The sequence below is a fragment of the Pezoporus occidentalis genome, unplaced genomic scaffold, assembly GCF_034315485.1.
Source record: "Pezoporus occidentalis ecotype Australia unplaced genomic scaffold, CSIRO_AGI_Poc_V1 ctg113, whole genome shotgun sequence".
Classification (NCBI taxonomy): domain Eukaryota; kingdom Metazoa; phylum Chordata; class Aves; order Psittaciformes; family Psittacidae; genus Pezoporus; species Pezoporus occidentalis.
The window spans coordinates 239460-256823 of record NW_026912918.1 but is presented as its reverse complement, the minus strand read 5'-3'; the positions used below and the strand labels follow the sequence as shown (position 1 = coordinate 256823).

General features: G+C 43.6%; 1 protein-coding gene across 2 annotated transcripts in view; it reads left to right on the top strand.

The window, feature by feature from the left end:
• Nucleotides 1–16993, top strand: part of POLR3E (RNA polymerase III subunit E) — a 29912-nt gene extending 12919 nt beyond the window's left edge. Inside the window, exons 13-21 of one of the 2 annotated variants that reach the window (XM_062634298.1) lie at nucleotides 493–613; nucleotides 2226–2307; nucleotides 4701–4760; nucleotides 5711–5868; nucleotides 6149–6213; nucleotides 7754–8247; nucleotides 12972–13049; nucleotides 13920–14045; nucleotides 16142–16993. In XM_062634298.1, the coding sequence (XP_062490282.1) occupies nucleotides 493–613; nucleotides 2226–2307; nucleotides 4701–4760; nucleotides 5711–5868; nucleotides 6149–6213; nucleotides 7754–8247; nucleotides 12972–13049; nucleotides 13920–14045; nucleotides 16142–16198 (1241 nt within the window). In that variant the 3' untranslated portion in view covers nucleotides 16199–16993. Of the gene's footprint in view, nucleotides 1–492; nucleotides 614–2225; nucleotides 2308–4700; nucleotides 4761–5710; nucleotides 5869–6148; nucleotides 6214–7753; nucleotides 8248–12957; nucleotides 13050–13919; nucleotides 14046–16141 lie in introns of those variants that run through there. The other variant, XM_062634307.1, reaches the window with a different exon arrangement.
• Nucleotides 16994–17364: the final 371 nt, after the last annotated feature.

The following is a 17364-nucleotide window of genomic DNA, read 5'->3' as shown; positions in this document are numbered from 1 at the left end:
GGGTCTGAGTGTAAATTGTAAGTTGAAGGCTCACACAACAAGCTGCACTTTGGGATTTTCTGGGGAGTTTTCAGTGATGTACGCTTCATGAGTGTCATCTAGGAATTTTACTTTGTCTCTTCAGGTTTACTGTCTGATGGGAGCAAATTCTGAGAACTTTGCCTCAGAACCTTCCTGTCTTGTCAGGTGTCTGTTTTGCCAAAGGCATAGCTTATTTTTATTTATTTATTTTATTAATGCATTCATTTGGGACCAGTTCATCTAATCAACTGGGACCATTTAAGCCAATCAACTTTGCAACACTAGCAGATACTTTCAGAACAAATGATGGCTGCAGTGCAGGGAGAACTTAGTAGAGCTTCAGTTTGTTTTTTTTTCTAAGTTGCAGCTTTGACCACGAACTTCAACATAAATAATCCTAGATTTATAAATCTAAATCTGTATCATATGCATTGAAGAAACCCTTAATCTAGTTTGTATTTTGCCTTTCAGTGAAGGTCATGCCATTTGCAAATCTGATGAGTTTGCTAGGCTCTGGGACTGACTCTACGGCAGTTCTCCGCTGTATACAGCAGGTGGCAATGCTGGTCCAGGGAAACTGGGTGGTGAAGAGGTATGGTTCGTCTTTGTTACTGGGACATGGTTTTCTGCTTTAAGGAGAGGATCAGAACAATGGATCTTATATACTCATCTTCCTTGTGTCCCAAAGTAGCCATGTTCTTAATTCACAGCAGGGTAAAATCTTGATTTTATGTTTGGTGCTTTTTAGGGCAGTCAGATACTCAAAATTCGAATGATTGATATTAAAGGATAATACCTTAATATCTACCCTAGCTAAAATTATGGCTGGGCAGTGATGTAATCTGTATTTCCATTTGAGTTATGTCAGGGTTTTGGTGTTTTTGTTCGTGTTCTTTTGTGATAGGACTGCTGTGAATTCTTCCAGAGATTAGTGTGAAATATAAACACGGAAAATGAAATCAATGGCAGCTATAGTATTTCTTAGCTAAATTCAACTAAAGAAAGATCTTTGTGCAGTCACCTTGTGTTCATCAGTGGATGCTGCTCTTGTCAGCTGACAGCTACCCTCTGGAAGTCATTACCCGCTTAATAAATCAAGCGTGGAGTGCTGAGAGTACCATATGAAATGGATTCTGTATCATCCTCCTGTTTATTATGATAAAGTATCCCACTGGGAATTGAAGTGTAAAGTGCAGTATGATTTTTTTGTTTGTGGGTTGGTTTGTTTTGGTTTTTTTTAACCTGGGTGGAGCACTGCATGCAGAGAATTACAATCTCTTGAATAGCTCTCTGTGTTTGAGAGATGCACCACCTAGCAGTCTAGGTCTGTTAGCAGGATGTGTTTCAGCTGTTGTGATACAGGCCTGTATTAGCAACATGAACAGTTTTAACAGCAACCCTTGCTGTTCGTCCAGCTATTCCAAAAGGAAGCTGGAAACATGTTAAAAGATTGTATATTAGCATTCAGATTGAGCTGTAACATAAAAGCATTCTTTCTCACTAGTCTGAGATGGATGTATGTATCTCTAGTAGATGTGGCATGTTTGGAATGGTTGGGCACAGAGCAGCCCATGTGCACATCAGAACTTTAGATGGAGAGGGGACACATATCTTTGACCTGGGTAGGATCAAGACTGTGAACGTGGGCTGCCTTGAGGCTTTGGCTAGCATGCTTACAAATGTCATCCAGTTGGTCTTGCAAGCAGACAAGGACACAGGTTAATCTTGGTCTCAGGGCTGTTAGGTTTTAGCATGACATTTTGTAGTGCTGTTGTCTTAAGCCTGTGATTGCTGGGAAAGACTTTATTAAAAACCCCTTTTGCCCATCCATCAGCATTTTGGTTAAATGCTGCCTTCAAGGCTGCGTACTAGGTTAGCCTAAGCATTTCTTAGGATCACTCTGGTCTTGTTTACACCAACCCATAGGGGAATAGGCTTTGCAAGAACAAAGCAGAGCTTTTACCTGTGTTGCACGCAACTGCTAGCCACAGGGCTATGCTTAGCTGGTGTAAGCCTTTTTGCACTAGTGTAATTGCAGTGGTGTAATTACACTAATATTAATTCCTTTAATGAAAACTAGGCTTTGGATAAAGGTATAATTTAACTGCAGAACAGGGAGGACATGTTTGTTACGTTAATCTTCACTGATGCCATTTTTTCTGGGGTACCTAGTAGCTAATGTGTCTTTCTTTTTTAATTAACAGTGATGTCCTCTATCCAAAAGATACTTCTAGTCCACATAGTGGAGTCCCTGCAGAAGTGCTCTGTAGAGGGAGAGATTTTGTTGTAAGTATAACAGTGTTTGTTGTCCTTAAAGGAAAACACAGGTGAAGTTTGCCTGAGACGCCATGGCATTGCAAAACTGCTGCTCTACTGCAGTAAGGTGTTTCCTCCAAAGAAATCGTTTGTGCTTTTATCCTGAAGTCTGTCATGGGAGTGTTGGTGTAGATTGACATTGTTGCTGGTTGGCAGGTTCAGATCGTCTGTCATTAACAGTATTCATCCATTCCTAATACATGCTGTAGAGCCCCTATCACATAGTCTCACAATGAAGGGCTTACAGAAAAGCCAGGACTGGATAATAAAGTACTTGTTTCCCCAGATCTATTTCCTTGGGCTCAGGACTGTGAGGTCTCACAAGGGCAGTGTGGGTAAGCCTTGTGCTCCCTGAGCATGTACTATTGATCTTTAGAAAGGACTTTATTCCCCAGAGCTGCTAATCAGTGAAAGGACTTTGTTCCAGGCACCTTTTGTGAGCAGTAGCTGCACATGAAAGTGAAATGAATACAGGTCTTGTAAGCACATGTAACCACAGCAGAAAGGAACAACCTCTACATTGTGTTTATTTTCACTAACTATGGAAAGAATTAAGTTCCTAAGTGGTTCCTAAGTTCATAATCAGTTTATGGCTTCCGCCATCAGAGAAGCTGACAGATGCATTGCCCTGATTTCTTTGAGTTAGACCTGACTGTTCTCCTTGTTTGCAGTTTGTTTCTGAGATTTAGCTCTGCATAGCAGCATGCTGTGTATGAGACTTTAAGGAAGTTACAGTACTAGTATAAGATAAAACTGATGGTGATTGAAGCTGACTTTTGATTGTGCCTTGATGTCTGCCCAGGATACTGCCATATGGAGACCTGGGTTCAGGTGTGACATAAGTCTTTAGGACACAGCAGATTAGGTGACACGTCATGTGTAAAGTCCTAAATACCAGAAATTATTATGCTCAGTTAAGTAAGCATCAGTGGTTTAGTGATTAAGATGTAGAGATAAATTATTTTTTGTTTGAATTATGCCAAATATACTACATGAAAAAATGGATCTGCATTGATCACAAAGTAAATTTCTGATTAGCTCTAAACAGGGAAGAAGTTAAAATGCTGAAAATAGAAACATATTTCTGGCTTTCAGACAAAGTAAAATGTTTGATCGTAAGGCTCAGTGATAGTATGTAATGCTGTATTGCATCTGAGGAGAAAATGTGCTCTAGCTTAAAAACTGAACTTTATTTCTCTGTATGTATTTGTGTAAAGTAATAATGCTAAAAGACATTTATGGCCAGTAGTGACTTTCACTGTCCACCTGATCCTCACTGTGCTTTGGGGAGGAGGAAGAGTAATTTGTGTCTTTTTCTAAAAGCTTCTGTTTGTTCCCTAGATTCTCACATAAATAAATTGAGGACACTAGGACCGTTGGCTCTAGTTGAGGGTAAAGGGCTACCTCAGATTTGTGTGCAAGGAGAGCTGATAGATCTACTCCCTTAGGACAGCAGCATCTTGTGCTTTAAAACAAGTGCGCTGTGCCGTACAGGTGGTGGTTTTGTGTGCTTGTGGGCAGAGAGAAGCTGAATCAGAGAAGGATGCAGAGATGACGTTGTAGGGCAGGAAGAAATTGGCAGTAATGAGATTTTGAATTCTTCACAACATTATTAATACACACAGACTAAAAGAGGTTACAGTCTATTTAAATGGAGACAGGAAGAAGTCAAGGTCATGTTCAGTGTTCTGCCCAAGTCCTCATGTATCCTGTTAGCCTGCTCTCAACAGTGGCCTCTCAGGATATTAGAACTTAGGAGATGCTTTCCAGAGCACCTGGCTTTCCATTAGCTGGTGCAAGCGTGAGTGACACGCTATCTCTGCATAACTGTAACTCAGTGTGATGTGCACTGAAGACGGGAACGGGTATTTTCTAGGGGGCTGTGTGCTGCAGAAAGGCAACAGTCATCAGCTTCTACAGGCCCCTACATTGACAGAAGTGGCTGAAGAGTTTCTTTAGGTTGATTAAGTGTGTGAGAAGCTGAGCCTCAGGTGTGACTTCTGGAGTCCCAGCATCACTGCAGTGAATCTTCTTTTTTTTTTCTTGGAAACTAACTGAAGTTTGAGTTCAAGAAATTCTTGATTTTGTATTTTGTAGTATTTTGGCTTTTGCAGTCACAGGTTCACCAAGGCAAACCATGGATTCTCAAAGCTTTTGATACTGTGTTCATGGCCATTTGAGGCCAGAAGACGCCAGAAAGCGTTTTGGTGCTACCTGGACAAGAATCACCTACTTCCATATTCTTGAAAGAAACGGGGTTTCAATTTTTCTGATAACATTATTGAACAGGGTTGTTACTACAACTTCAGTAAAGCAACTGCTGGATACAGTTGCTAGGTTTTTCTCCTGTGTTCCCTTCCTAGATGTGGAAGTTCACACGGGACCGCTGGGTTGTGAGAAAGGAAGTCGCAGCCGTTACAAAAGTGAGTGATGTTTTTTTCTCCCTAAATCAGAAGCTGGTGATGAGTGTTGGGCTTTGTCTGTAGGTTGGTAGTGGATGCTGCAGCCTTCTCTCAGGTTCATAGTGTCTGCATTACTGCTGACGTGCAGTGTTGCTCTCCAGGCATGACTTCACTTTGAAACAGGTATAAATGCATACTTCTGTTTAGAAGTGTTTCAAGCAGCTCCCACAGTTACCGCTCATTCACAAGATATGACTGGTCCTGTAGCTGAGCCACTGGAATGCATCTTGTCCTCTCATCTGTTTCAGTGGAAAACTGGATTCTGTTTGAATTAAGCTGCCTGATTGTGCCTCAAAACAGATGAGTGTTTGTGCAGTCCACACTAGCTGCTCTTCTTTGGGTGTGTTATAAAAAAGCAATTGCCACTTGTTAGCATTGAATAAAAGCTTTAAAGCATCTCAGGCACCTGAATATTTTGTTAAAACTGGCAAATGAATGAGAAACATAAAGAGAACAAAAAATAATTTCCTTAAAATAAAATAACATTATAAAACACAAATCAGTTTGTGCACAGACCATGTACTTTTTGGAATGTAAGATCCAGTGCTGCTTAAAAGCTGTTCATGTGTAGATGGAGCATTTCTGACCTGCAGCTCTAAAATAAGATTAACATTGTAGAATATGCTTCTCTTCACAATAGAGTCTTTTCATCTCAGCTTGGAAACTCCCTTTTCTTCACAAAGCATGCCAAGGAGGTATTTGAGTCTCAGGTGATTCATCACCACTGCTCTCTGAAGTCCTGTGCTTTTAACATTGTGTGAAAGTGTTGGTGCTACAGAGAAGGATGAGTATTTCTGACTTAGCTGGGTGTATATTCATGGAGATGCTCCATACATACCAGATCAGCATAACTGCATGTGTTTTGTGTAAATTGACTTCCTTATTATGTATGCTTTTGCTTTTTCTTTCAGCTCTGCCCAGAAGACGTGAAAGACTTCCTAGAGCACATGTCTGTGGCCAGAATAAACAAAGGTTGGGAGTTCATGCTCCCTTATGATGAAGACTTTGTTAAGAAGCATCCAGATATAGTTCAGAGGCAACATATGCTGTGGATGGGCATTCAGGCTAAGTAAATAAGTTGTTTTATTTTGGGGAATATGCCACAAGCAGAGAACTATCTTGTACAAAGTTTCTGTAGGGATTGATGGATACTTTCATCTGCATTACCTTGAAGGTTTTCCCCTCACAGTCACCAGGCAGTGGTGTGGTGAGTGGTGGCACTGCACCGCTCAAGTAATTCCTGTTCCTTGCCTCCCTGGAGAAATTTAAGTGTTCTAGCTAATGACTGAAGGTTGTGTGGCTGCATGCAAGCAAAACTGAAACTGGTATATTTTATCTTTGTCTTTCAGATTAGAAAAGGTCTATAATCTCTTAAAGGAGCACTTGACACCAAAGAATCAAGAGGCACAATCAGGTAAATGGAATTGTGCTTGGATCATCCTGAAGTACATTCATCCCTCTGTATTCCTGGGTGATGTTTTGGTGTTCCTCTCTGGTTTTGAACATGGTGGCGACTGGTCTTGTTTTGTTTAGTATTTTTCCTTTTTTGTGATTTCCTCTAGATTATTTGAAGCAGATCTTGGTCTGTACTAACATCACTGTTGTTGGGGTAACACAAACTTACTGTAGCACCCTTGCAGCAGAGTGGGGAGGATCCTTGGCACTGGGGACTCACTATTTGATAGTGTAAGATCAGATGGTTCTGTTATCCACCACTTCATTTAAGGCAGCTTGTATAGTGTAGGGGTGTAAACAGCTCATGAAGAGAGGGCAGGGCCAGTGCAAAAGTAATTCTCACCTCTCAGTCTGCAAGCTAATGTGCATGAGATGATACTTCTTTCATTTCCTCTGATTTGCACTGTGCCCTCTGTGGTGTGATTGAGGGCTGAGCAATTAATGAAGAATTTGTTTGGCAGGGGGCTGTAAGGAGGTGTGAAGCTGTCTCTTTGACATCCTTCTCCATCACTGATGCTAGTGAGAATATTAAAGTAGCTGCTCATAATCCTAAAATTGTGAAAACTTGAGATCCCAGAGAGTTTTAACTAGGCACTGGGCTCATTGCCAGACACTGGAGCCAGTGCAGAGTGTAAGCAGAACTGACAAATGATCATATGAATCCATTTCAATACCCTGTGTCTGATCTGCTTGGAAGGATTAGGTGTTGCATTATTTGGAGAGGATTAGGGAGCCTAACAGCAGAGAAGATAAAGGCATGTGTGCTGTGCATGCTTTTGCCTTAAAGACAGCACTCCTTCCTTTGGCTTTGAGACTGGTTTACTCTGCCACAGACACACGCCCCTTCCTTTCACCTTTGGGTAGCTGAGTGTGGAGAGGACACAGGCGGAGAGGCTCAGAATAGCATGGAAAAGGACTCTCCTGTCCCTTTCTTCCTATCACTGGGTGATAATACTCAGAAGACAGTCTCACTATGAAAGTAGCACCTCACTGTGCAACTCATGCTAAAAGGGTGTTCACATTCACTGTCAACCCCTTCACTCTCCTCACTGTACCATCCTTATGCTGGCTCTGGCAGTAGCTCAAACAGGGCCCACCAGCCACTAGATACTCTAAAACACACACACACACAAAAGGAAATCTGTTGGGCAAGGAAGCATTTGGGTCACAAGTGGAGATGTGTAAACAGCCTTCTGTAGGCCCTAGTGATGGAATAAGTGCACTTTGTCTTTGCTTCAGATTCTTTAACTGGAATACCCTTCTCCAAGCATCTGGCTTACAACTGTCAACATGTTTAACATTCCCCCCTCCCTCCAACAAACCACAGAAAAAAACCCAAAACTGAAGTAAAATGAATGAACATACTGATTTTATGCTATAGATTTCACAAGCACATGATGCTTCCTCATTTTATTTCACTATGAGCTCTTCAAGAAACATTCTGCAAGAATGGAACTGTGGTTATGGTGAGATTTATGGTATCTTTTGTTTCTCAGTAGGTCATCCGTTGCTGGTTCCTGGGGAGCAAAGGGTCAACATGGCTAAAGCAAAAGTCAAGCAGAACTATGGGCAGCTGGAGAAGGAGTTCCAGAAGCAAAAGGCAGAGATGAAATCAAATGACACCTCAGCTAAGATGGATGTTTCCAATATCCGCATTAAAGAGGAGCCTATGAGTGACGAGGAGCCAATGGATACCTCAGCTTATGAGGGCATGAACAATGGCATCGTCAATGGCCTCCATAGGGAGGACTCTATGGACTCTCTAAATGGCCACTTGCCTGGAGGCTGCATTGACAGGGTAGCCCAAGAACTGAAGGCATTTGTGTCATCAACATTTAAGAAACAGTTTGTACTCACCCTGAGTGAGCTTAAACGGTTATTTAACCTTCACTTAGCCAGTCTGCCTCCAGGACATACGTTGTTCAGTGGCATTTCGGACAAAATGTTACAGGACATGGTGTTGGACACTGGTTGCAAACAGATTTTGGTGCCTGTAAGTATGTTTTTTATCTCTTGGTATGCGTTGGAGAGGAGGGTTCGGGGGGGCAGTCAAATGTCTGAGCTGAGAAATGTGTCTAGTGCTGGTAGACTGGAAGGACAGAAATGCTCCAAGTAACTGTCCAATATTGGATATGTTGAAGCTGCTGGAGGTTTGTCTGGCATCCTGCTTCTGGCAGGCCCTGCACTCTGCTTTCTTAGCTCTGTGGTATGCTGCATAGCTGAACTGTCTTTTAGGCACTGTTTCCATGTCCAAGTTTTTGAGCTGCACTGACTCACTGTCCCAACTTGCTGCTGTTAACGGGATCTAAGGCAGTCCCAGATTCCCATCAGCTTCTCCTGGAGTTTCACAAGCTCCTTCTCTCAGGGACAGGGACACAACTGGGGGAGGAAACGTGGCATTGCCAGCCTGGGAGCAGCAAGGCACACCCAGCAGATTGCTCTGGGAAGCTACAAACTCTCTGTGTAGCAGGTTTACTTTGGTCAGGCCTTTTCCTCCTAGCTGTGCAGAGGAGTCTTTGTTTCTTTGTCTTTATGGAAATGACATGTGTGATTGTGAGGGACAGAGCAGGTTTGTGTGACAGTCCATTGCTTAGGAAAGGAAAAGGAATTTGGCATCATGGGAAAGAGCCTACAAGGAAATTAATTTTACAAGACATCTGGCAGTGCTGATTGGGTTGCAACCAGAAAGAGCTTGGAAGTCAGTTCCCTTGGGGAGAGAGGAAGAGATGTGTGAACTACTTGAAAGAGCAGGCAAGGCGTAAAGAGCAGGAAGCAGGCAGGCTGATGAGAGAGTCTGGAGCATGGGAGTTGATACCCAGCTAAGGAGTAAGGGTTGCTACTGAGAGGGGTGCATAAATAACATGTTCAGTTATGTGCAGAGTACGTGTTGTGGCACCTCGGAACTGAGTAACAGACTTGAAATGCCATGAGGGAGACCATGGATTTCGGTACTTTCTGCTTTCTCTCCTGACAGCTTCCAAGTCCTGGAGTAATGTTTGCCTGGAATTGCCTCCTAGTGCTGGCTAGGTTCTCCTTTGTACAGGGTGTAGTGTGTGCACTTGCCATGCTAATGGTAAATAGCTGAGGTCATTGCTGCCCTATTACTTGAGACTGGGACTTGTTTGCCTTGGAAATTCTGGGATTATGGGAAGTGATGCCATCCACTCTTGGCTTAAAGGCTGTGGAGGAGTGAAAGTGGGATAGTTTTTTTCAAAAGTCAACCAAAATAAAATCCTGAAGAGAGGTAGTTGGAAACTTCCTTCTGTCTGGAAAACCCTGTCACAGGAGATCTGCAGAGGTACAGAAGTGGCCACTGGAATGTCTCTTGCTGGACATCTGCTCTAAGTTTTAGTTCTGCCAACACAGAATTTACTGCAAAGCTTGTGATCTGGTGCAGGAGCCTGTATAAGCCTGTGTTGTTAGCTGCAATGTAAATCATTACGCCCAAGCCTCCTTCTGATGCTCTGTGTAGTTGGCAAAGGTGCTTGGGCTGGTTTTGCTCCTTGCATGGGCTCATACGCTTGGGTTTTTCTTGACTGTCCCCCTAGACAGTTTTGTCAGAAGCCATGAGGGTGCCCGAGCTCAGGGAAAGCCTGCGGGGTTGTTCAGCGTGGGATTGCAGAGTTGCTCATTAGTTTTCTGTAATTGAAAGTGCTTTGGTGATAAAAATCAATGATCTGAGGTAATTAAAATGATGTTCTGTGGGGGGTGAAGAGACTTTTGGCTTGCACGCTGCCCTATTATAGAGCACATGTTGCTGAAAACGGCAATTGAAACCTTACCAGTAAAAATACTGCATTTAGTAAAAAGCTGACCGACTGCACCCAAGCATATATATAGTATTTGTGGGGAGCCAGAAGAGATGCCACTCCAGCTGCAGATGAGGCTGTGGGTCACCTGCAAGATGCTGTGCTTTGTAGTGTCCTCACTTTGTGGAGAAATAGTGAATCCTGGGCAGACGCATCGAAGTGCAGCGGGCTGCTGCTGCCATCGAGAGAGGGTGAGTAGAGGCATCCTCAGCAGACACTACTCATGGTGTCTGTGTGTGCGTGTGTCCAGAGCTTGCCTGTATCCAGCCCCATGGGAAACGTTCGTGCAGGAAATCTGTCTCCTGAGTACCTACACCCATTCGCGCAGCCTGGTGGAGTGCATGGGAGTGACTGGCTCCTGCTGGCTCCGTCCCATGGTCAGTGCGGTGGCAAGGTTCTGCCCAAATCTTGAGGATATTTTTGAGGCATCAGGAAATGATGCAACCTTGGCCGGCATCCTGCCTGGCCAGGGTAACAGGAGAGGAATGCAGCCCTGTGCTCACAGTGAGCCTTGTGGGCTAGTGCCGAAGCCAGGCTCCTGGCAAGGAAAGCTCCACAGTTTACCTTTAGGATTAATCGAGCTGATAAGACTTTTCTGGCAGGCTCAGCCTCTTTCTGTCTGGTTTAGCTGCCTGGCAGTGGCTATTTTTAGTGTGTGCTCGGTGCTTGAGTGAGACACATCCCAAAGCCAAGGGCTCCTCTCTGAGAGCTTCCGTTTGAATGTGGCAGCTCTGTGGACCTGGGACAGCAGTTTGTCTCCTGAAAGCCCTGTGCTTGCTCTGGGGCTTAGAGCAGGAAGGGGCATAGGGCAAGTATTTTAGAGAAGGATTTTAAGGCAGTGGAGAGCTTTTTCAGGGTGAGACTGGAGGAATTAAGATAATGAACATAAAATGGCAAAGGGGCAGTGGATGGCAAGACAGTAAACGTCTCTGGACAGAACAGCATGCCTCTTCAGAGTTGCTGTTGGCATGTCCCACTTCTGTGCTCAGGCTGTGTGACAGCAGCAAGGAGTGGGACATGTGTGATTATGAGAGACAGAGCAGGTTTGTGTGACAGTCGATCACTGTTGGCAGCAGTGTTTGCAGTTTGCAGAGTGAGGCTGGACAGGAGGAGGAGATTCTGTGGCATTTTCTTCCTGAATAAGTATTGTGTTGGTTTGGAAGCTGTTTCCTCATCAAATGGCTGGATAAACACAGCTGCATTTCAGTTGTGTGGCTGAAGCAGGAGTTTGCACTCCAGGTCTGTGCTCAATAACTTTCTTAGATGGAGCAGCTAGCTCATGGTTGGGTGCTCCTGGTGCCCTGCACTCTGCCTTTCCTCCTGCATCTGTTTTCTGAAGGGGAGCCGAAGTATTCCATTTTGTCTGTGCTGGAAGCTTACAAGAGCTACTGTTCCCCAGAAGCAAACATCCTTACAGGAAAAGAATCATGTCATGTGTTGGAAGCCAAATAAACCTGAATCCTGTCTCTAAACCAAGTATAAAACTTTGTTATATTCCAGCCATTTGGACCAACATGAGAGCCAAAGCTGCTAATCCCACCAGGCAGTTCCTGCTGGTCAAAACTTTCTCTTTGCAATAAGATTGGAGGCAGAGCATGAAAGGAAAGGCTTATCTTTCACTCTGCGATGCACAAGTCTGTTGGTGTGGTGTATGAGGCTGGGAAAAAAGGTTTGATTTGTCCCAGCAAGCAGGACTGAGGGATACTGGAACAATCAGGGCTGGCTTGTTAGCTTTTCATTGATGATTGATTTTAGGTCATCTGGATGATTAGCAAGGAAGAAATTGTTAGTGATCGATGAGAGATGTGTCAGGAATGAAAACATATCCAGCATGGTTTGTTAGTCACTGCTCCAAGGGGAAATTCTAAGGCAAATGGATGACATTTTATTTTTCAGAGCTTTGGGGTATGCAGAGGAAGCAGTTGTGTTCCTTCCTGTGTGCAGGGGTGTGAGGCCTCTGCATCAGAAAAACCAAATGTATTTCGCTTATAGCTTGGCACATGTTGGAGGGGGAGCAAACAAGCAAAACCAAAACCACTTCAGTTTTGGAGCCTGAAATGAGCAAGTATCTCATTCACTGTCTGCCACTGTTCAGTCCTCTGGACTCGTAGTCTGCCCGAAAACAGATGACCAATGCAGCAGAAGCACAGCGACACCAACTTGGGATTAGTGAAGCAGTCTGAATCTCTAAACCCTGACACTGTAAATGTAAAAACCTCTAGAAAGACCCTACAATACACTTGGTACTCTCAGTTGACCACTGCTTTGGATGGTCTGGAAGCAAACGCTGGTGGACAGGAAAAATCTAGATGTCTTGCCAGGAGATACTGGCTAAGGTCCAGGCCCTGGGATTGTTCTGGTACTGGTAGCTCCACCAGCAGGAAGCAGTCCTCCTGCAAAAACCATGGGATTCCAGTGTGCCCAGCAGTTCCTTTTAAAGCTCTGAAAAGACTGGCTGTGTGCCAGACATGGCAGTGGTGTGGGTTACTCCACCAGGAGCATCAGTTAAACATGGTTTAGGTATATCAAGGCACACATTGTGGTGCATGCTCATCCCATTCCCTATGCCATAGTTAGCCCTCATTAATCTGGGGTCTGTGTGTTTCAGGATCACCAGCAGGACAGGTTTGACACAGATGATGTCTCTGCTGAAGTTACTGGGCCTGTGAGAAGGTGTGTGCCCCATGGCTGCAGGATGGGCCATGCCTGAGGAGGCATGGGGGCTGCCAGAGCAAGGTTACCCCTTCTAATGTGGAATGAGAGAGAAGCTTATGTTGCTTCACCAGTTCTCATTACATGGCAATGACATTTTTGATTCAGTAATAAGTGTCTAGGGATACTGTATCATAGAATCATTAAGTGGAACTCATTAAATAGATGGTTATTTTTAACAGGCTCTTGTTCTCAGTTTCCTCCACAGACTGCTGCTTCACCAGATGAATTAAAGGTCTATGCACTTTGGGAAGCTGGTGACACTTACGATCAGGTAAAGATAAAAAGAAGTGACATTCCCAAATACATGTTTGTGGAGCATTTGGCATTGTTTGAATTTGTGTTTCTGGGACTGGTATGGCAGTTTTCCTCTTTTCCTGCTGAAGTGTCCAGGTTCCAATACCAACCTATTTCCAGCTGAGAGGAAGCTCTTAGCTCACGGGGTGATCATTGCTGTGTCAAGGCAAGGTGGTGTTGGTAGAAACAACATAACATGTTGGCAATACATGTCAGCAACTAGCTCAGTGGAACACAAGTAACTTAGAAGCTGCAAAGAGAAAATATTCACTGACCCAGGCCTCACACCAGGATCCAGTCCCTTTTTTTTTTTGTCTGATGGTAATGCAACATTAACCAGAGATGAAATGATGTTGTTACCTGATGTGTCTGTTTGTACTTGCAATAGGAAATTACTACAGCATATGTGAGCATCTCCTGAGTTTTAATTCCTATCAGAGTCAATGAAGTGGAAGGGAAGGTGCCTAACAAAATGTGGAGGGACAATGTAACTTCTGTGTCCATGATCTAAATAAATCCTTATAGAGAAGGGTCAAGGAGTATCCAACCTCCTGGCTGGAGTGGACCATGTGAACTCCCAGAAGCATTTGAGAGGAATATGTTGCAGCTCCTTCTTCATCGTGTTCTTGTAGCTTTGGAGGTGCCCCAGGTCACAGGACAGTGTGGGTTGGGGTATGGAGATCCCTGTAGAGCCCTTGGAGGCTAGAGCACTGCTGGAGAGCAGATGGGATTATGAAACAAGAATCCACTAATGTAGTTCAGTGAATGTTTTGTACAGTTGTGATACGTAGATGGGTTAGGGTAGGTGTTTGTTCTCTCTGTAGTTATGATACATTTTCCTTTAAAGCATCGCCAAGTTTTGCTTGAAATCTTTTCGAAAAATTATCGAGTGCGCAGGAATGTGATCCAGAATCAGCTGAGTCAAGAATGTGGGGAAGATCTAAACAAGCAGGAGGTGGATAGAGTGTTAAAGGTATGTTTCTGTTTCTGTTGTGGGTTTGATCCAATTAATGCATGAATTTTTAATGCTCAGTTTGATCAAAGGATCATATTCTACCTTGGATTGACAAATGCTAAGGATGATAGAACAGTTGGTGTTGGAGTGTGGAAAAAGCCTGGTTTTCAGCTTGCTTTCTTAAAAATGCACTTGTCTCATTCTCCTGTCTTTCCCTCCAAGGAGTCGTGGTTTTGGCTCACATGTTATTTTGTATTATTGCAACAGATCTTTTATTTGTCATCTTGGACCAGCAGAAAATAGAACGAAGTAAATGTGATCCTTCAGAGTTATTTTCCAATAGAGTGGCGTTAAACAGGAAGGAGGTGCTGCACAGTGCTCCAAGTTTACCAGCTGAGTGCTGGTAAATGAATGCTGAAGGGCACAGGTGCCACATATTGAGAAGGAAATGCATTTCATCCTGTAGTAGGACATGCAGCAGTGTACAGAGCAAAACCCTAGCCAAAACAAGCAGGCTAAGTAATAGTTAACACATTGTGAATGTTTATTTGAATCCTTTCATCTCTGTCTTTGAAGATGCACCATTTACTTGCTAAAAGAAGTTGGAGGTATAAAGTACAGACCATACAGGCCAAGATTGACAAGCTTTAAAAGTGATGCAGGATGGCTAAGTAGAAAGCTGCCAACTGAAGTAATACTTTAATCATTGTTGCTGGGCCTTTGCTTACTGTCGCCCACTTCAATGAGAGAAGCGCTTAAGTTCTTTATTACATTGGGATTTGCAAACAGAATAATAGCACATTTGAAAAATTACAGATCTGTTGCTGTGATAATAAGCAAACTGATCTTGCTTGAAAGAGCCTGGTTGTCTTAGCATTAAAATAAGCTCAGATGTTTCTGCCTGCTCAAGAGTATTTCATGTGGCTTGCCTGTCCTGGGAAGATCTGTCAAGCAACTAGATGGGATCAAATATCAGCTCTCCTGGAACATCTAGACAGTGTGCTGGCATTAGTTTTTCTTGATGCTGTTGCTGTTTAACAGATAACCTATTTCTAGAAAAATACCTTCCTCTGTAAGTCAGTAAATGGTTGTGCAGCCAGCCTTGTGTTGTGCCAGGCTGCTTTGCCACGAATACATTTGTCACAGAACTATGTGATATTACCTTTATTTCTGAAATAAAATGTAGAAGTATGATTTAATGGAACAGGAAGATTTTCTGGCTTCTTTAAGCCACAAGAGAGTGGATTCCTCTTTGAATGTAATTGGATTTGTTGACTTCTATTTCCCCATCTGCATGTGCTCCTTTTTTATACACAGAGGAACAGGCTGACAGGGTTTGTATTCTTGCATCTGCAGAGCAAGTCTGCAAACCCTCTTTCTACCCTCCACACTTAATTTTTATATTTGTTTTTGCAATGTGCAAGTCCCAAGACTTCACAAAAAAAAGATACCTTTTCCCCTTTAAGCTCTGCAGCATCGGTCTGGTACCAGTACTTAAGCCTGTGTCGAATTACCTAAATTACCTAAGGGTGGGAGCAAGAGAAAGAGAAGGCATTAGCTTAGAACTCAAGAGATTTGGTGCTCATCTAATAGAAGAAATAAGAAAATGAGCCACAAGAAAACCCACTTGGTGAACTCCTTTGCTGTGGTGCTTACCTGCTGTAAGCATGGCAGATGTGTGGTTAGAATACCAAAGCACGGGTCTGAGGTGCAGCAGGTCATTATTGTAGAAAGTTGTTTCTTAAGACCTGGTGACTGCTTTTACATTTCAGCCCTTTCCATTGCTCCCTTTAGCCTCTCCACCTGAGCTTCAGCCTGCATATCCCTCAGTGCCCTTTGTCCTCACTCTCTGCCAAGCTGGCTGCTGCGCAGTCCCCATCTCTGCCTGAAAGCCTGCTTTCTTGCTGCCACTGCATTGTTTGTCCTTGTGTCCTTTCAACCTTTCCCCTCTCATGTCTGTTATCTTCATTTAAGCTATATGGTCTTAGGGTGGAGATAACCTGTTGCTTCTGATTCATGCTGTTGTGCACTGGACAGGAGACACTTATCATAAGTTGTCCCAAAGCCAGACCATGGCTCCCAGTGCCTTATACACACTTTCCCTGTCTCCCCAGGACTGCTGTGTGAGCTACGGTGGAATGTGGTATCTTAAGGGGACAGTGCAGTCCTGACAGTGGTGGTAGCGGTTTCAAGTGATCTCAAGGACGAAAGAGGAAACCTGCAGCATGCAGCACAGAGTAATGCCGTGACCTCGGGAGTGCGGGGCAGGACCTGACCTACTTTGGGGGACCTGGGCATTGCAGGCAAGACAGTCACTGACATCCCAACATGCTCACACCCATGTCTGCATGGCCACCTAGGCGCAAGAGCAACTGGGAGAACAACATGGGACCCTGTCTGCAGCTTGATTAATCTTGGACTTCTAATGTATTTCAATCTTGTTCTGTTTCTGTAAAGAAATAAAAATATATACTGACACAGACATGATGCAAAAATCATGATCTAATACTTTATAAGTAATGCCAATAAATTAAATTTGTTTACAAACATCCCAGTTTTTGTTAAATACCTCGATGCTTATGCTTCAGGCTGAGCATTGTAACAGCCCTTGCAGCCTTCTCTGTATAAAAAGAGAAGACAGTCATGTTCATGGAAATGCCGGGGGGGGGGAACGGACAAAATCTTTGAGCTCTGTACTACAGTGACTGTTCTTGCCTGTTGTCTGTGCAGTGAGTCATTTGGAAAAGCACCTGCATTTAGAAGAGATGCAGAACTCCTGGATTGCTTTTAGTGGTGCAGGTTTTGTTTGGGGGACTTTTTGAATTACTGAGTGCAAATGCAGTGAGGTAAGTAGGTAAGTAGCTGAGTGCATCCTCTGGAAGGCATCCAGCTGTAGTTGTCACAGGGCAACAATGTAAAACCTCTATTTTGTGTAATTTTTTAAATAAAATTTTATCTCAAAGGTCTATTCTACCCAGCCTTGTATTTGTCCAAGAAAAAACGGAAGGTGCACCCACTCCTTTTGTGGCCTGAAGGCTTACAGAGGAAGGAAAGGTCAGGAATTACTTTAGTAGAGGTTAAAGGTAGACAGTGAACTGCTTTACATCATTCTGCTTGCACCATGGGCTGCACGGCGTAGCCAGAGGTAGCTGCTGAGCTAAGGGTCTGTTGTGCAGGATGTGGTAACCACTCTCTGTTGCAGGTTTCTCATGGAAGCCTAGCTGTGATATGGTTAAGGAATATCCTACTGTGCAAGCACTGTACAAGACGGTTACTTTACTGGTGATGTTCTTTGCAATACTTTCCATCACATGAGAAGCTCAAGGAGATTCTATTA